This window comes from Astyanax mexicanus, chromosome 1 (assembly GCF_023375975.1).
Source record: "Astyanax mexicanus isolate ESR-SI-001 chromosome 1, AstMex3_surface, whole genome shotgun sequence".
NCBI classification, from domain to species: Eukaryota; Metazoa; Chordata; class Actinopteri; order Characiformes; family Acestrorhamphidae; genus Astyanax; species Astyanax mexicanus.
In genome coordinates this window covers 37,676,904-37,697,752 of record NC_064408.1, presented here as the reverse complement: position 1 = coordinate 37,697,752, position 20,849 = coordinate 37,676,904, and the positions used below count along the sequence as shown (strand labels likewise).

The following is a 20,849-nucleotide window of genomic DNA, read 5'->3' as shown; positions in this document are numbered from 1 at the left end:
TCATTTTGGACTCATTTGGGAGCGCCCTCTAGTGGTAAAACAAACCCAAGAGATTCTCAAGCAGGTATTCTCTCCATTAGAGCTTCTCTAATGTTGCTAACCTGTAGTTACAGTTTGTATCTTTCATCTGAAAAGCAAACAATTTGGGAGGAGATTTGGGAGCTAGTAAACCGATAGCAAGCAGCAGTCCAGCAAAAGTAATTCTAGATGCTTTATTTTACCTCATTTGGGTGAATAAACTTAAACCTGGTCTTGTCTGCCCTTCCTCCTGGCTATGTGCACAGCAGTACTGTGACACGCAGTGCTGCTATGTGGCCAGAGGAGGAGAGGGGAGTGCATAACCGCATTGTTCAGATTACTAGTTATATTTTTTAAGATTATTTTTTAAATACTTTTAACATTTTTGGTTGCTAAATATTTAGTACATCTCTATTCTATAGGTTTTCTGGGTGAGTGCAGTGTAGAAGAACTTGACTGGCCCACACAGAATCCTAACCTCAACTCCACTGAACACTTTTAGGATGAACTAGAATAGAGATTGAAAGCCTGGACCTATACAACCTTTATACAACATCAATATCTAATCTCACATATGCTCCTTTAAATAACTTGCAAAATTTCTTTTAAACACACTCCTAAACCTTGTAAAAAGCATTTCCAGGGCAGATGCTGTCATATACAGCTGGTCACAGCAGTCTTCTTTGCATTACATGTGAATGTGATTCATTCTGCCGGAGTTGCTTGTCTGTTCACACGGACAACTCAAGCCAGACACTGCTGGTCACATTCATTACCACCCACTGCACCCAATACTTTTGGTGATATATTCCTGGTACATATGTGAGACTGTATCTGCACACACAATTTACATTACCTTTTCTTTTCTCGCCTCCCTTCCTCCCATCTCTTCTTTTCCCATTGGCAGGTGGATTGTCTTCTAAAAGAGAGACAGACCGTAAATGCATTTGTGTGCTTGAGAAAAGACTACACTCAAACTGACAAAAAATGTTATTTAACAGCAGTTGGATAATGTGGCAATCACAATATGTCATATAAAAATACCTGAATTTACAGTTTGTTATAAATATTCACCCTAATGACAGACTGTAACACACAACTGAGCAAGATTTTAAAACATTAGCAACGCTTTTACTACAGTACAGTTTCCCTGCTCTTTTAACTGATTCAGATTGCGATACAGTACTCATATTCTCAGAGGAAAGAAAAATTAAATATATCTGTAGTTTCTCCTAGACAACAATATGATCAGATGGAAAGACAAAGAACATTTTTAGCATAAGTCTCAAATGTGTCTCCTGTGATTCAGAGCTCAGTAATCTCGCATGGGTCTCCACTTGAGGTTTGGTGTAGATCTCAGTGAAGACTCACTTTGTGCTCAAGAACTACTAAATGATTTTGCCAGCTTTTGGGAAGTGGTGGCTCAGTGGTTAAAGCACTGGCTCATCAATGACTAAATTGTGGGGTCAAAATATGCCAATAGATCTTTCCAGAGCTCATATGCGTCCAAACTCAAATTCTCAGTCTTGACTCCTTTAACCTCTGAAGCATCTCATGTCTCATTTATGTCTAATGATATTTTTCTGAAGAAAATTCAGAGGAAGCATATGTAATGAAAGTGATCTCTAAATGAAACCTAAATAAAAATCACAAATATGAAAAAAGATAATAAAAAAGGTCAACATTTGAGCAATAAATATAACCATAACTATAGTACATATTCTCTTCTTGTAATTGAGTTCTATTTATATTACAATACATATTATTTAAATGAAGTATAGTATCGGCTCTTTTAATGGCGTGTTATACAGTACCAATACTTTCACTTTCATAGTTTAGTTTCTCTGGTAGATAATCGTGAGTTGAAGATGACAGCAAATTGGAAAGTTATGGACAAACCACACCAAAGAAAAACTAGAGACAGATCACACACTTTAATGCTAAAGGGTAAACAGAGATCTCCCAGCAGTGTGTGTATTCATGATGTGCCAGATCCATTTGAAAATAAGAACAAATAGCATTAAAATCATCTTTTTTAAATCCTCGCATGAAAAGAATCTCTTTAAATCAGACATTTCCTTTCAACCTCTCTCACCCCAGTACAGAAAGCTATAAGCTAGGACTATTTAAAACAAAATTGTGTGTATGTGTATGTGTGTGTGTGTGAGAGAGAGAGAGAGCACACTGGCTAAACTTCAATTGTAAGCTTCAAAACAAATCACCAGAAAAACAAATGACGGCCAACTCATAACGTATGACAAACAGAAATAAATGAATCTGATGAAATCAGCTGTTTTCGGTCTTAGTCTCACACACACACACACACACACACACACACACACACACACACACACACACACACACACACACACACACACACACACACACACACAGACACACTCAGTCAGTCTCTGTCTCTCCAGAGAGCGGTTACATTTCTAAGGAAGATTTTCTGAGGTCGCCCTGTGTTTGTGTTGGCCAGTGTGTGTGTTTTTGGTTGTGATGGTTGTGATGTGTGTGTGTGTGTCTGTGTGTGTATGTTAATTAGTGCTGTGTGTGCAGCACTGGCCCAAAGCCTTCGCACGCAATTCACCGCTTTTTTAAGAAAATAAGGATTGGGATGGAAGAGGATTAACACTGGAGCTTCTGCCCAGATATTACAAACACACACACACACACATAGAAAGCAGTGTCTATGATAATCATTGGGAGGCAATCTAAAGTAGTTTACAATGAGTCAGCTTTGCTACCTTCGAATCCTATTGGAGTTCCTGAATGCTGTTATCAGCCGATAAGGACCCAGTACTGATAAACTGGGTAGTCTGTGAGTATGTAATGACTAATGATTTAGCTTGACATTTTTTAAATGCACAATGTTGATTGGTGTGATTTGGGACAGGGTCTGTGATAGCAATTCTGCAAAAAAGTTTGTGGAACATTCGGAGCGATTCAGAAAAGTAATTGTAAGAAATAATCAAAAGCCCTGTCCTTATTTAGTCCCTTATGACTACATATTGAGCAATTTAAGACACTGAATGTGAACTTCAGAGAAAATCAGAATGGAGGCAGAATTCAGGGAAAATTAGAGTGATTTGGAATAAAGGCGGGATCAAACTGGATTGATTTAGGATGAAGCCTGGGAGAAATTTAATAGAATTCAGGACAGAAGCTGTGAGAAACTGGAGAAACTAGGGACAGAGCACGTGAGAAGTTTGGAATGATGACTGATTTTGGATGAGAAACAAAGCTTATAAAAACTTCAGAGCAATTCAAAGAGAAGTCTATAAGACATTCAGAGTGTTTTGGATGTATGTTGTGAAGAATTGGAGTGATTTGGGACAGCGCTGATGAGGAATTCTGAGTGATTTGAGACAGGACCTGTGAGAAATTCAGAGCCATTTAAAATTTGGGTTTTATCCTATAATTTGGGATGGGGCCTATACAGTAAATAATTCAGACCAATTGGGGACATGGCTTATAAGAAATTTGAAGCATTTCAGAACAGGGCCTATGAGAAATTTGTCAATTTGGAATGGGAGCTGTGAGACACTGAAGCAAACCCGGAGAGGGCGTGTAAGAGGTTTAAGGCTGGTGTATACTTCTGTGTCGAGTCAATGCGCAATGTGCCCTGCACAGCGGCATGTGTTTGTACTTCATATGTCCGCAACTCTGCAGATAAATCTGCAAAGGCTGGAAGGCTTGAAGGTGTGGGTGGGAACACAAGGCCTGGCAATCCAATCACAGCTACTGCTGTCTGTGTTGCACAAAGCATAGTTACATTTCTGGGGAGTTGTGCATTGGCTTGTGGCATAGGGTCTATGTGAGGCTATGTGTAGGGTATGCTTAGGCCATGGCATAGGTTCGACACAGAAGTAAAAATTGGCCATAGGAGCGATTTGTGGTGGAATCTGTGAGAAACTGGAGTGAATTGGGAATAGGCTTGTGGAAATTCAAGGTAATTCAGAACTTCAGAACAATTCAGAACAAGTTAAGATAGAGGCTGTAAGAAAATTAAACTGACTTAAGGCTATGAGAAATTCAAAGTGCTTATGAACAGAGGCTGTGAAAAAACTAGAGTGATTTGGGACAGAGCTGGTGAGAAATTCCCTGTGATTTGGCTGTTAGATTCTGAACAAAACTGTAATAATTCTGGACTGGGCCTGTGAACAGAGAAACAAAGGGTGTGAGAAATTCAGAGCAATTTGGGACACTGCCTATGCTGGAGTCACCCTTGCGTTGTGCATTTGGGGCACTGCAGCAGTGAGTTGGCACGCATAGTAAATATTTGGCCTTTGTTTAGAACAACATGAACATTTCTCAATAGACGTTGTTACTAAAAAGGCTAAAAGTGTTTTGATTCAGTAAACCCCCAGACAGACCCGAGTGAGTCACACGCCCCACTCCGAGTCACTCTCAGGACGTGTGCACATACACACTCTCTCTCAAGGAGACAAAGGTTCACAAGTGTGTATGTGTGTGTGAAACAAACCGTGTGGAATTTTCGCTGAAAGTCAAAACCCCAAAACGTGGTGTAAATACATGTCCAAGATCGTTATGATGACACTAACAATAATACATGTCTGCTGCCTGTCTAGGGCTTGTGTGTGTGTGTGTGTGATGTCTCCAGTGAAGCCCATTCTCCCTCTGACAGGCCTGGAGAGGTTTGGTGAGTGTTTAGATGTTTTGTCTGCTTGTGAGTGTAATGCGATCTGAAGGAACTACTTCACTTTTCGAATGTCAAACAAAACCAAACTAACCCTTTTCGTTTTTAAAATTTGGTTTCATATATTTACTTTTCGACCACTTTCCTGGTTTACTTCGCCACACAGCATCTCGTGGAACACCCAAAAGTCCTGGAGATTATCTATCAGCTAACCACAGGATCAGGTGTGTTAAATCTGGGCTGGGGCCAGTGCAGTTCTGAGCCTTCCTGAGGACATTAAAGCGATAGTTCTGAGACACAACATCAAATTTACCGGATTTTTCTTATTTACGCCAGATGCAGCTGATAAATCAGGACAGGTCTGGTATTTAAAGTTCTTAAATATAAGCTCAAGCACAAAGCATAAAAGTAATAGTAAGACCTGTATCTCCATCCTGCAGTCTACTGGTACAGTAAATGAATCTTTGAGATTCATTGGAATTTAAAGGTACAGTCCACAATTTAAAGGTACAGTCCAAATAAATATAAACATATTTCCATGGACTTGTAAGCATTTGAATTTGTACAGTGGCCTCATGAAATCAAAAACATAACCAAATACTTCTGATTATAGTGCTTTGAATTTATCTTGTCAGTGTTTGTTTGATGCTCTGCAAGAGATATATAAATATAAATAGCTGTGTGTGTTGTTTTGGTGGAAGGAATCAGTTTTGCTAGAGATTTGTGGAGTTACAAAGCAGTTACATAGCAGTTCATAATTTTCAGTTTGTGCTTAGAGTTTTGAGAAACTGAGCCAAGTTTCTAGAAATGCGTTTAAACATTTGGAAAAAAATGTATGCAGTCTGTGTCATAAATTAAACTCTTGTCATATTGCCCTATGTTCTCTGTTACTGGAGGCATCCACTTGCCATAGACGTTATTCGGACCCCTGAAGTTTTTGTGTGCACTGTACTCTTCTGAAAACATACATTACCAATGCACCAAATTAACACAGGATACGTAACAGCAAATATATATCTCTACACCACAGCCTGCGTAAGTGGTGCCAGAGTACGTTGGTGCATTTGTGTTGCTCTGCAACTACACCGCCAAAACACTAGTCTGATAGTGTTTCCATGCTTCTGTGTTTACTAGAGAAAGAGAAATGGATAGAGAAAGAGTGAGGTAAGAAGAAAGAGAGGATAGATTTGTGACTGTGTGTGTGTAGAAACAGGTGTCCTCAGTTAAAGTCTGAGGTTAATAAATATTCATCAATGAGGACAGCAAAAAAAATCTGTGCCTGCGAGTGTGTGTGTGTGTGTGTGTGTGTGTGTGTGTGCATGCCTGTGTGTTGTGTGTGTGAGAGTGTGTTTCAGAAGTGTGGACATGTTTGCTCAGTAAACACTTGCTTGCATCATAAAGAGAGAAGAAAAGAGGATGCCAGTGCTAAGAGTGTTTAATGAATGGAACAAATTAACATCAAAGAGAGTTGCCATTAGAACCATATTACACACACACAAACACACACACACACACAAACACACACACATCTGCAGAGTGAATGACACATGAAAGATAATTCTAGCACTGTAATGTATGAGTGTGTGGATCTGGGTAGACTGGTAGAATTACGGTGTTAATAGTTCAGTCCTTTTATAAAAGTAATAATTAAAATACAATCATAAATTTCTTACAGTCATAAATTAACTTTCATTTAAATTTGGGATCATAAACATGTCGACATTAAAGCACAGAAATAAATTAACATCAATGAATTAGCCTACATTAACGTTATTACTGTAATAAACATAAAATTAAATCACCGTAACAAACTAGAGTGGCGACAGCTCGACAGCTATTAAGATTCGAAAATGTAATATTGGTCATAAAAGCACAGAAAAACAACATAGCAGAAACTTTGAGGTGCAAAGAAGCATTTAGAGTGAGACAAATATCCACATTTTTCATTAACTACCAATAACCTGCTGTGTTGTTTATGTAGTTATACTCTGAGGTACAACTCCAAATACAAACATGTATTTGTACTATAGTAAAGTTACAACTCTTTTAATTGAGTTAGATTGTCAAGCAGTACCCGTACTTTTAGTATAGCACAGTTACCGCTCTTTTAATTGAGTTCGATTGTGATGCAGTACCCATACTTTAGTATAGTACAGTTATCACTATTTTAATTGAGTTAGATTGCGACACAGTCCCCACACTTTAGTATAGTACAGTTTTTACTCTTTTAATTGAGTTATACTGTCAAGCAGTAACCATACTTTCAGTATAGTACAGGTATCACTCTTTTAATTGAGTTAAAACGTGTTGCAGTAGCCATACCTTCAGTACAGTACAGTTAACACTCTTTTAATTGAGTTAGATTGCGATGCAGTACCCATACTTTTAGTATAGTAAGTAAAGAACAATTACCACTCTTTTAATTGAGTTATATTGTGACGCAGTAGCCATACTTTCATTATAGTACATTTATCACTCTTTTAATTGAGTTAAAGTGTGATGCAGTAGCCATACCTTCAGTACAGTATGGGTAACACTCTTTTAATTGAGTTAGATTGGGATGCAGTACCCATACGTTTAGTATAGTAAGTATAGTACAATTACCACTTTTTTTTATTGAGTTAGATTGTGACGCAGTAGCCATACTTTCAGTATAGTACATGTATCACTCATGTATCACTAATTGAGTTAAAGTGTGAAGAAATAGTTCATTCTTTCAGTTAATACTCTTTTAATTGAGATAAACTGTAAGATAGATGCTATAATCAATTACTCGGTCCAATTCAGATTGTAATAAAATATCTCCTCTATACAGATACTAATGTGGAAGTTTTTTTTCACTCATTCCTGTGAAACTATAGCATTCGTTTGTTACTACCAGCAAAAACAGACCTCTAAGGGTAAATTTAGCATGTTTGAGGTTCAGTGTGAATGCTAAACCTCTTCCTTCCTCCCCTCCTTTCCTTCTTTATTTCTTTCCATCCTGTTTGGAATATGACATGATGCTGGGTTACTTCTACTGATTAGAATATTGCTGTATATTCCTAACAAAAACACTGACATGCGACCTTGTGTATAGAGCAGGAGTTACCCATGCAAACATACACTCACTTACATGTACACACACATGTATACACACACACACACACAAACACTTACATACTTACTCTGTATAGCCAAAAGTATTCGCTCGCCTGTTTTTGCACACATATGGACCCATTCTAAATCCATAGGATTTAACATGATGTCGGCTCTTCCTTTGTGGCATAACAGCTTCAACTCTTCTGGGATGTCTTTCCACAAGATTTACGAGTGTTTATAGGAATTTCACATTCTACCAGAAGTGCATTTAAAGTGGCAGTCCAAATTATTTTGTTTCTAAACTGAAAGCAGAAGCATTTCTGAGTGTAGAAAGGGACAAAATATTGTGTTTAATGGTACCAGTTTTCTGGAAGCAACATTCCTGCTAAGTCTAATATATTCATTCATATATTCATATGCTTTTCGCAGTAGTTCTTCTGGCCACGTCACACGTCTTTACGTACTTTCATCACATGTACAGTCTCGGAAAGTCGGACTAACTGACCGTCTATTTAAACCTAATGCTAGAGTTTTATCAGCTGCGTAGTGAAGGCGACTATTATTTTTACATGATTGCTCATCGAAGAATGCCTTCAAACTGCATTTCCCCACATTAGTTTTATAGCTAACTATTTGCTGGATGTAGTGGCGCTCTACACTGTGACAGTATTTCATCTAAAAAGTGCAAAATATGCTTTACAACGCAGAATACTATTTCACAATGCAATTTACTTACATTATTACAACCTAATTTCAGTTGTTAATCTTATTTGAACCTCATTCTGAACATACTAATATTAATAATAAAGAAGTGGGTTTGGAACCCTAAGGTCTAGACCTCAGAACAAGTTCAGTATATTACATAATTGGGATTTAATTCTGGATTGAGAATTTTTGTTTGTAAATCTGTCTTTATTAAAATAAGAACTGATCAAAGTCGGGCCTTGCATGTTTGATTTGCAACCTACACTGAACAAACAAGAAAATTTGTTTTTTGGTTAGCTTTACCCCCTTTTCCTCTCTCTCTCCGTCTTGCTTTTTTCTCTCTCCCTCTCTCTCTCATGTAATTCAGAGAGAGATGTATTACACTCATTTATCAGTTACACTTCCTATGCTACCTGATACACTCTGATATAAAGACACACACACACACACACACACACACACACACACACACACATGCAATGCAGACAAAACTTCCCTCCCCCTATCAATGCTAATCAGATTATTTACAGTGTGTGTGTAAGGTGCGTGGTGTGTGTGCAAGGCAATTCAGGACAGATTGGCTTGTTGGTACTGATATTGTGTTTGTGGTGTGTGTGTGTGTGTGTTTTTGTCAGTGTGTGTGTGTGTGTTTTTTTGTCAGTGTGTGTGTGTGTGTGTTTTTTTTTTGTCAGTGTGTGTGTGTGTGTGTGTGTGTTTGTGTGTGTGTGTTTTTCTCAGTGTGTATGTTTTTGTCAGTGTGTGTGTGTTTTTGTCAGTGTATTTGTGTGTGTGTGTGTTTGGCATGGCAAAAATGTATTTGGCAGCTTCAATATTCGCTGTGCCAACTGCCACTGGCATTCTAGTATCAATGCACGCAAACACACACACACACACACATACACACATTCAGATTCAGAGTCTGTGGTTTTGGTCAGAGTCCCCAAATCAATGTAAGTCTTCACCAATAAATTAAAACAGATATATGTGTGTGTGTGTTTTTGTGTATTATGAAAAATTATAACTGGGGACAGTTCTCAGTCTACACACCTGCTTTTTGGGAACATTGAGATACTGGGTACATAACTAAATGACCTATTATTTGTCATTTGTGTTGAGTATGTGTGCTTCTGTGTGTAAAAGCATGTTTGACAACTATAGGGCACTGAGCCACTGGTCCATCCAAACCTAAAGGAGGAAGAGTACTGTCGTTCCAGTGCAAAGCCATGAAAATGAAACCGCTTGAACAATCTGAAGTCTGTGGCGATAACTGTAGAGCAGTGAAACTATGTTCTCTAGAATTGTGGTGCTCCACCTAATACTCTTGAAACAAGATGGAGAGTTGGGAACGAGACGATGTGTTGATCATCCAACATCCTGACCTCATGAATGCTCATGTCTCTGAATGCAATCAAATCCTCACAGCATAGCTCCAAAAATCTAACAGAAAGATTTCTCTGGACAGTAGACAGTTACTCCAACAAAACAATTTTAGAACCCTGATTTCAGAAAAAACTATGAATAAGCAGGTGTCACAATACTGTTGTTCACAAAAAGTGAAAAAATGAAAAATGAGGTCCATTTTAAACAATAAAATCATCACTGCCATTATCTATGCATATATATTAAAGCAATATAAACAAAACATAAAGTGGCCAGTTCAGTGGTCATGTTTAACATTGGCAACATGGTCCCATGACTTCCAAGGGTACTGCTCTGTTCTGTCTGTCCCTGTTAGCTTAAAGACAACATGCACAAATAATCTTATCTTGATTGCTTAATTTCCAATCCATTGGGTCAAATAATTGAGGACTTGACTGCATAATGTTAAAAAACGCAACATAATGATAAAATTCATAAAAATTATTAATGAACTTAATATATTCTCACGTTTTCCGCTCTTAATTTAACATCCTTCATCCAAATCAGTCATCTATCATTAGATTAAACATCAGTTCATATTTTTTGTCGGCAGCCATGTGTGCGAGGGTGATATCCTGATATCCTAACTGCAGATTCACCTCTGAAAGTATTTTCCAGTAAGTGAAATCTGAACTATTCAAACTTCTGTTCAAGAATCTAACTACTGCGGTCAACTTACTGCCTGTTTCAAATCAGTGTATGTGTGTATCCTTCGCAGTTCATCTTTGTTTGCTTTGGCACATCACACACCCAGGTGTGTTGCTGAAACTGTAGAGTTCTCTGCGTGAGCCAATCAGCACAAAGGCCAAAACCACCTGCCAATCAAATATTTCTACAGACCAGGGCCAGCAGCCAATCACAGCTCAGGAATGTGGAGTTAGTAACATAAGATACAGAGTGAGAGGCTTGGTTTTGTTCATATCTGTATCTGATAAATGGGTGCGGTGTTTCTTTTTCTGTACTGAACACCACATGAAAGCAAAACCGGCAGCAGCAACAGCAAACACACACACAACACACACACACACCAAGATCTTACCAAACCACATCACACAATGTGCACAATATAATTTATAAAAATGGACAAAAGTATGTTGCATGTCTAAAAACAGCACCGCTAATGTTAAAGCAGGAATTCTATCCACACCTTTGTCTGCTTGGTTTCAGACATCACCTAAGGCAGGGCTTCTTAAAGTGTCTGCAGCATGAGACCCTTCCTGTGTCAAAATACCACTATCATTACTGTATTTATTTTAGTCTTTTTGTTTGTTTAAGCTGCTTAAAGCTCTTGCAACCATGTGGGACATCACAATAGCCACCAAGCAGCACCCTGGGAACCACAAGGAGCAATCTATTTAACCGTTGTGCACTTTTTAACTATTTGAAAATACGCATTATTACACACATTATCAGTCACCAACATTATGTTAAGTGTTGTTAAAAGTGTTGTTAAAAGAAAAGCATTAGGTATATGTAATGTGTTGTTAATGTAGGGTATTTTAGGCAGAAATAAAGATGGCTGAAAAATGTAATTCTAAAAAACTATTAGTAAGTAAGAGTAATAGTAGACTCTATTAGTATTAGAGTCCTGGATGTTAATCTACATACATATCTCTCCTGAAAACTGCTTATTTGGGTGAGTAAAGTGTTTTCATTTATTTACAGCAAGCTTAGATCTCCAATGTTTTGATTTAAGCGGCCGATTTTAAGGGCCACTTCGCTAGCTAACAAGTAACTGAAGTTCATAACACGCCACCCAGCACTAATGTAGCTAGCTAACAAGTAACTGAAGTTCATAACAAGCCAGTTAGCACTAAGGATACAAGGCTGAACAGGTAATTGAAATCTATTACACACCAATTAGCATTGGAGCAATAAGGCTAGCTAATACGGCTTTAATATAGTAATAGAGATTTAAAACAAACACACACTGCTTACCTGAACGTTTGGAACGTAGGATGACTCTCTCCTCTGTTTCTCTCCATCTCTCTGTTCTGCTCTGTGAGACACAAAGTATAGACACAGTTTAGGCTACTAATATCTTTAGTATTTGAGGTTATTTACAGACGATATTGAGTCATACAGAATCACAAAGAATCGGCACAGTGTTTCCTCTGAAATCAATGGTATTAAAAGAGTTTCATTTGCTTTTTTGGGGTCCACTAGGAAAGTCTTTTTTACTAGATTTTCTGTGAGAATTTGATTGAATTCAGTGGTAAACGTGGAAATGATGTCAGATAATAATTCCTGCTTTTATGTGGTTTTTGGCTCTAAATGCAGATGATGATAGAACATACACAGCTAAACAATCAGCAAAACCAGACACACACTCCAATGCAATCTGAAACTTCCATATAAACATGTGTGTGTGTATGTGTGTGTTTGTGCGTGTGTAGAGAGCAGCAACAGAACGACATTCTTTGGACTGATTTTATTACTACACACTCTATTTATTACTACATACATGTGTTGAATATGTTTAATCTGTATGTCTGATCATGACCTGTTCTAGTTGTCTGTTAATGTCTGATCATGATCTATATAAAATTTGAATCAGAATCTAAATCAGCATCACCATAAGCATCAAAGTTTCAATCAGCATTAGAATTAGAACTAGATTGAATTAGTATACACATCAGAATTGGCATCAGTCTGAATCAGAATTGGCATAAGCATCAGAATGAACATCAGAATCTGAATGTATATGTAAACCTAAACCAGAACCAGAATCATCATCATTTTCAGAATTTGAAATGGCATCAGAATTATATATTAGCTGGTTAATGTAGCTACCCATGTGAGCTAGTCTGTCGTGCAGCACTGAAGCTAGAATTCATCTTTTATCATTTGCTTAGAGAAGTTCCAACATTTTACATCCGGATTTTTTTGCACTTTATCCCGGAATTTCAGTTCCTATCAGGAGTGTTTAAGTGTGCCTGTGTGTCCTCACAATAGCCCTGCTGAACTTGTTAAGAACTGCATAATTCTTCTGTCCTAGGCCACCCACAGCTTGGTCAGTGACATAAGTGACAAATTAGTGAAAAAAACTCACACACACACACACACACACTCCTTAATCATTATAATGCAGTGCATGTCTGACCATAGTTGAGAGGTTTAATACTGATGTCCATTTTAATGACGTCTAGGTTCAGCCACTGTTTATAACAAACCATCTGAGTCACCATGCACTCACAACTACACACATAACTACACACAGCTCAAAATACTCACATGTGCATAAAGCTTACAACTACACACATAACTACACACAGCTCTCAATTACATAAATGACTACAATCACCTCAGTACTATACCACATTAACACATAACTCTCATCTATGCATAGCTCACAACTACACGTTTATATGCGATTATATTTCTGGTACACAAGTAAGAAATTTACTTTGTATTGCTTTATTGGACTGAAGTATATATTTTTATTGGATATTACTAATTATTTGGTTTAAGTTTTTCATTGTGTATTTTAATGTAGTTACTGCATTTATTAAACTTAATCTAATGACTGAATTAATCTAATGACAGTAATTCAGAACCCTAATCTAATGACAGTTTGAAACACAGCCACTGAAAGAATTTTTTTTATTTTTTATTATATATTAGCAGATTTAACCAAATTTCATTTCATTGCAAGGTTTGTGTACAAGCACATCAACATCAGATACACAATTATTTTCTGAGAAATTCTTGCCCAGAGTTGGAATTTACAACAGGAACAACTCAATTACAAAAACAGACATTTCTTTCCATTATACTAATCAGTTTCAGGACTTCTGCGCTGTGTGTGTGTATGTGTGTGTATGTGTGGGGTCTGTATTAACAGTAGCTGCTCATATTTATTTGGACATGTTCTTCATTCTTCTTTAGGGGAGCGCAGCCGAAGTGTTATTGTACTGAGAGAAAAATGGGTTTCCTAATCAGTGAAACTAACACACACACATGCACACACACGTGTGGAAAGAGAACAAATTGGACTCAAGCCAGAGTGTGTCAGCTAACGTGCCATACAGACTCATCCAAATGCACAAACACATGCCAAGACCATTCCTCAAGTATGTGTGTGTGTGTGTGTGTGAGTATGTGTGTTTAAACAACATTGCTACTGCTCACAGACTGATGTAACGTGGAACAAGGCCGTGACCTGCCCTGTGTTTTACACTCATCTCACACACACACACACACGCAATGTGAAGGGGAGTGGCCTTTGTCTGCGTGTCGTGTTTGTGTGTGTATATGTGTGCTGAAATACAAATCTTCAACATCTGATGTTAAATCTAACTAAATATTTTGTGGATTTAATGAGAATTCCTGACAGATATTTTCAGCAGATCACTTCCACTCTGCGGGAAAATCCAGTTCCCAACCAAGGTGTAGATTTTAATGGTTCAGATAGAAATAAGCTTTATTTTTTATTTTCACTGTATTGTATTTCGTGTGTATTATTTCAGCATTTTTACCATGTTATTTATACTATGTTGGTTTCGTAATTAGTTAGGAATGTTCATGTGAACTTTTTTTGCATTATGGAATAATACCGACTTAGGTTCCATTATTTAAATCAGCTTACAAAAGAAAAACAAATATGAAACAAGTAAATAATGGATGGATTTGTGACTGAAAAAAGTAAAGGAAACAAGAATAAAGAGAGAAAAATAAAATATACGATGTGTTGAAAAGGAGTGACAAAAAAAAGATGCATTTTGTCTAAATCTCTGTTTAACCGCTAGCGGACCACCCGGAACACAATAAGCAAAAATCCAGTGCACAGCTGGTGACAGCCGCCAGTGGGCCGCCAGCTTTGCCACTAGTGTTCCAACAATGGCCTGCTATCCCTCCTGCTATCTGAGTAGATAGGATGGAAATTTGGGTGGTCTGACGGTGGAACAGTCTTGTAACACAGTCAGTAGGGTGCCCACCATACGGAAAAATGTAAGTGAAACAATATATGCTTGTAAGCTTGTTATTGGGGGAACATTCTAATAACAACAAATACAACAATGTCCAAATGCAACAACATAAAATGTTCTAGTTCCTGTAAAGAACTACTGCCAAAAAATTACAACAGATAAACCTGAGTCTATTGGCCCCATGCCTAAACCCTGGCATGGCCTAGAGAGCTATAAAGCCCCCAACAGTGAGCTGTGGAGCAGTGGATCTGTGTTCTCTGAAATGATGATGCTTCATCCAGTACTTGTTAGTTTTGGGAAGTAGAGACAAGGGGAAGTGGTGATCATGTTGCTGAATGCGATTCTTGAAAATCCAGTAGCAATGTGTCCCAATACTTTTGTCTATATAGTGTATTAGCTTATGATTTTACATGGTCAAACAAATGGCAACAATTTAAGTTGAAAACTTAAACTTAAACTGTTTTTGCTGTTTATAAGATCCATCAGAACATCACACAAAGTAGGTTTTATCAAGCAGCTGAATTCCTAAAAAATGTGTTTTTTTTCTTCCTTTTGACAGCAGATGTAAATATGCTAAGCAGTCATTCCGTGATCTGAAAAAAAAAATGTGATTAACAATTAGGTCCATGTTTTTACGTACATTTTCCCATAAATGTAGTTTGGCATGTAGTTAAATTTAGATAATTAAGTATTATTAATTCTTCTTTCACTCTCAGGCTCTGAAAGACCAGAAAATAATTGTTTGTATTGGAAAAAAGGCATGATTAATTTCGATTATGATTCCGTTTGGTTTTGCTTAAAGTGAAGAAGTCTGACTATAGATCACATGATGTATCCTGATAACCATAAACATCGCCCCATTGCCCAGCTCTGCATAACTGCTTATTTTAAAAGTTAAGAGTTAATAATTACTCTTTTCTTCTGGCCATGCTGTCAAAAAGGTTCCTAATGATCCAATTTCCTGTTTATCTTATAGGTTTACTTTTGCCCTAATGTGGTGAAATAGTCTGCACATGCATGGGAACGTAACTAGCCTTTAATTGACGTCACCATCTGTTGTCATCTATCAAATAATGTATTACACAACTTCTGGCATTTTTTATTGTATGCCAAAAACTTTTATGATAGGATGATGTTTTATTACTCTGAGCAAGATTAAGTGTCTCAGCACTTATGGATCATTAGGAACCCATTGACCTGCTAAAGGTCACAGGTCAACCCTTGCCCTGTTGCCCTGCTAATAGAGCTCATTAAAACAGTTCAGAAAAACATCCAGCCCAACGTTTGACATCCGTTACTCCAACTCAAACAGAGGAGGTCAGAAAGCCAGGCGGCCCGGACCGGTGGGTGATAAATGGAGACCGCTCCAGAAGGCCCAGTAAATACTGTCAGCTTTGATTACTCTGTATGACAGTTTGACAAACCGACCAACCACAGCGCAGCACTCACCAGCCACGCTGACAGCTGATCGGCCCAGAAAGGCTTGTTGCAGCGACTGACCGCAGTCCTCCAGGGCCAATGAAACCAAATGAAACAACAAGTGTGACAGTGAGAGATAGGATACTCTGAAGAAACACACACTCTCACACACACACACACACAACACACACAGACACAAGCTCAAAACGAATAAACAAATGTTTCACAAGATTTGCTGCCTGAGCTGGAGCGGGAAATGCACCCAGGTCAAAAATCTGCAATCGCGGTTTTCAATAATTCTAATGCCCAGCTCTCAAATCTTAAAAGAGATAAGTATCTATTAACTTAATTTATAAAATAAAATAAAACAATTACTCAAATAACATAAATTTCCAGAATGAAGCTCTAATTGCATTGATCTCCAGAATAAAGCTCTAATAACATGAATATCCTTAATGAAGCTCTAATCACATTATTATTCAGAATTAAGCTCTAATAACATTAATATCCCTAATGAAGCTCTAATAAAATTAATATCCAGATATAAGTTCTAGCTACATTAATATCCATAATGAAGTTAGTATAGCCTTAATAGTATAGCCATTACCTTTGGAAGGTGCCGAAACACCAGTGTCACTGTGCACAGTGAAGAAAACAGAGAACCCACTGCTTTAAAATTCAGAACTTTCAATATCAACTAAACAAACTGATCATACAGACAACGATTTAATTTTTTTTTCAGAAAGTTTTATGCTCAGGTATTTTAGAGGTATTTTTGGTGATTTAAAAGTCAGACATTGTACCAACTGTTAAACATGGTGGTGGCAGCCTCATGACTATTCTGACCGTGGATCTGGTACAATACACAAAGTGGCTGGAGAAATGAAGAAGGATGACTACCTAAAACCTCAGCTAGAGCACTAAAACATGGACACAACTGGTTGTTGCAACAGGACAATGTTTTCAAACACCTAAAAAGTGGTGGTGAAATCAATAAATCGGGCTAATGCAAATCTTTTGCAATAGCCCTCCCAAAGTCCTGATATCTGCTTAAACTGTGCTTAAAGATCCATGTCAGAACAGGTGTTATTTCAGAAACCATTCTGTCTGTCTGTCTGCCAATCTATCTGTCTGTGCGTCGTCTGTCTACGCTGTTAGTTAGGTTGCAGCCCTGCTGAAGAAAATAGAGCTGATACACCTTTCGAACCTTGCCCAATACACCAGACACCATTACTCAATTTAATCACAGCCAGATCCTCATACACGCACACACAACTACACAAACACACACACACACACACACACACATATAAATGCATACACAGAGAGGGCCTCACTGGAAAGATCTGCTCAGCTGCAATCACAGAGGGGCTCACTTATTCCACTTCAAACCGGAGATAAAATTACTGGAAAAAACACAGGAGAACCAAGCTGCTGTTTCAGAATCACTAATAATCAGTAGATCAGTGTCCACCTACAATCCTAAGTTCTAAGATCCAAGATCTGATTTCACGGTACGCATTTTTTACAATTCTTTTACAGAGCCAAATTTGTCAAAAAAACGTGTGCAGCTTGTGGTTTTGTCTTGTTGAAAAATGAATTAAATTTTTAATTAAAAAATCATTTTAAAGATCTGTCATTAGATTTCTGAATGTTGTCCAAACTTTACAAAGTTCGCCAAAGTAATCCTCTGCCCAAGTGGGTCTCTCAGTTCTACTCATCAACCACTGTTAACCACTGATTAACTGTGTGGAATACAGTTTTTATTGTTGCTGTAATCTTTGACAACATTTATTCAAGCACTACACAAACATTTGTAGGTTGTATTTTAATGCAAGGCTCATTATCACAGAAATACAGGAAAGTACCAGAATTTTACCTTTTTAATCATGATTTTCGACATGATTATTAGTTGTGATTAATACAATTCATTTTTAAGATATGGTCAATTTTACTTGATTTTTTTGTTTACATTTAAATATGTGCTATTAAAGGTTTTAGAACTGAGAAGAATTTTTTTTTAATTATTTACAATTAATAACATAACTGTTGTGATTAATTCGATTTTTTAACAACTGACACCACTAAATTAAACAGACAGACAGAGAGCTAAATATACAGCAGGCAGTTAGACAGATAGACAGACATACAGGCGATCATATGTAAGGCAGGAACACTGATTCTAGGAAACTCTAAGGAGGATAACTAACCAATTTCAGTTTCTGCGATGAATCAGTTCTCTGTAAATTCTAAATCACTGCTAATCTGGATCAGTCTCAACCAGATGAGGAGATCTAAATCAGTCCCAGTTAAGTTGTTCTAGGTACTGAATCACAAATCTCAGTTCAGTTCGCAGAACAATTTGCTTCTGGCCTGACTTGATTTCCAAGCCGTACTATCGGCCAGACACGCCACACCACAAACAAGAAACAGCCGTTCTGGCATAAAAAAGTGAATTTGTTTCACATACGAGTCCAGTGTTTCCTTATGGAAATGGGACAAAGTGGGACGTGTTCAATTCACTTCCATTTAATTTGATCTGTGCAGTATTTTATAAAACATCCGCTGTCAAGAATCAGCATTTCAGTTATCGCCATTCGTGGCCTGAACAACCAGAGTGAATCACATGAGCACTGGAATGGAGAGTAGAGGTTCTAGGACATTCTGTATCTGCTCTTTTGGCTTTTTGGCCTTCAAAAGGCAACGTGGGGGAGAATCTGTTTGAGAGCTGATGATGTAATTCCTCTGCAGACAGATCCTGTTACAGTTTCAATCTGATTAGTGCTCTGTGCGTGTTAGCTAACGCCAAAAACCCACCAGAAATCAAATGTTCACTGGCGAAAAGGCAAATGTGTACACACACATAAACAGAGTTGTCTCTAAGCCACACAAACAGATCCACAAACAGTATAACGACTACCTAAACACAGCGCAGGGGGCAAATATATCCCAGATTACAGTTAAGTACGTATCAGAATCATTTACCAGATTTCATGAATCGAATCAACACATTCACATCATTTAAAAAAATCTACCATTGTAAAGTAAAAGAGTTAGTATTAATACAGTGAAGAAAATCAAGCTCTTGATCAGCATGTCTATGTTTACGACCAAGCTGGTCGACCAGCATGTTCACCAGGACCAACCTGGTTATCCAGCAACACCACTGAGGCTGACCAGTCTGTCCAGCAAAGCCAGCATGACAACATTCAAAAGCCACATACACTATGCTGGTCAAGTGCTGGTAACCAGCTTGCTTACCAGCATAGTGTATGTTCTCAACTAGATAACCAACTTTTTACCACCTTGACCGTAAAAGACCAGCTTGAACTATCCAAAACCTTGAGCTGGAGTTTTTTTAGCAGGGTTAGCATTGATAAAGTGATTAAATTAGCATTAATACTGTAAATAAGTTAGCATTTAAAGCAAATACGTTAGCATTTCAGAGTAAATAAGTTAATAATTTATAAGGAGTGAATAACACTAAGGCATTATCAATTCAGTTTTTAAATGCATTTGATTTGCCAAGAAAACTTGTTGCTTCCTAATTTTTACAATGACTATCCACCTTATTCTGCCATTCCCACTTTAAACAGTTTGTTTCTTATGCATTTGTGTTAGAATGTCCAATCAGTAAAGAGTATATAAATAAATAGTTTTTGGTCATGTTGTATTTAAAGTAAACACAGTCTGAAGAACTACTGCTGTGGATACTGATCATAAAGTAGCTAGATATGCTAACCCAGCATTCCAATAGTCTATTTAACCTTATTTGCAGCTGCAGTATTTACAGCATAGCTAATCAGCTTTCACACACAACAAACAACAAAACAGGAGTGCTGTTAAATAGAAGCTCGGTTAGCTTGCTAGTTTATATAAGAGGAGCTGTGTGTTGTTGAAGGAGCTAAATTTAACACATTCACCCAAAAGTCTATAAACCTGCTCTTACCATTTTGCGGAAGATGTGTGTAGTGGGTAAACCTCACAGCTCAACTGCTTTACCAGAGCTTCAGAATAGAGAACCCGTTTCTCTGGGCTAGGATGTTAAATCCGTTAAATTTAGAAGCCCACACCCCACTCCACTGTTTTAGTATTCTCCAATAGATTTGTTTATGTTGTTTCGGGCAACACAAACCCAAGTAAATTAGCACAGTTTAATCACATCAGCCTCATAGCTCCATTGCTAAGTGGGGGAGAAAATTTCCATAAATTGTTTGTTAGATTAACCTCATAGCTCAAGTTCTAAGTCATGGGGTTAAAAAAAAACTTAATTGTTTGTTAAATTTGCCTCATAGCTCCAGTGCTAAGTGGTGGGGGAAATTTCCATACATTGTTTGTTACATTAGCCGGTGCTAAGTGGTGGGGTAAAAAATGTCCTTAATTGTTTGTTACATTAGCCTCATAGCTCCAGCGCTTAGTGGTGGGGTAAAAAAAAAATTCCTTAATCGTTTGTTACATTAGCCTAATAGCTCCAGTGCTAACTGGTAGGGAAAATTCCCATAAATTGTTTGTTACATTAGCCTCATAGCTCGAGTTCTAAGTGGTGGGGTAAAAAAAATCCTTAATTGTTTGTTACATTAGCCTCATAGCTCGAGTTCTAAGTAGTGGGGTTAAAA

General features: G+C 37.6%; 1 protein-coding gene across 3 annotated transcripts in view; it reads right to left on the bottom strand.

Moving 5' to 3' along the window:
• Positions 1-20,849, bottom strand: part of eda (ectodysplasin A) — a 53,900-nt gene that overhangs the window by 9,122 nt on the left and 23,929 nt on the right. For all 3 annotated transcript variants that reach the window (XM_049476542.1, XM_022667349.2, XM_049476543.1), the window contains exons 2-3: positions 11,825-11,885; positions 875-937 (exon numbers count right to left, since the gene is read on the bottom strand). In XM_049476542.1, coding sequence (XP_049332499.1) covers positions 875-937; positions 11,825-11,885 — 124 coding nt within the window. The remainder of the gene's footprint in view (positions 1-874; positions 938-11,824; positions 11,886-20,849) is intronic.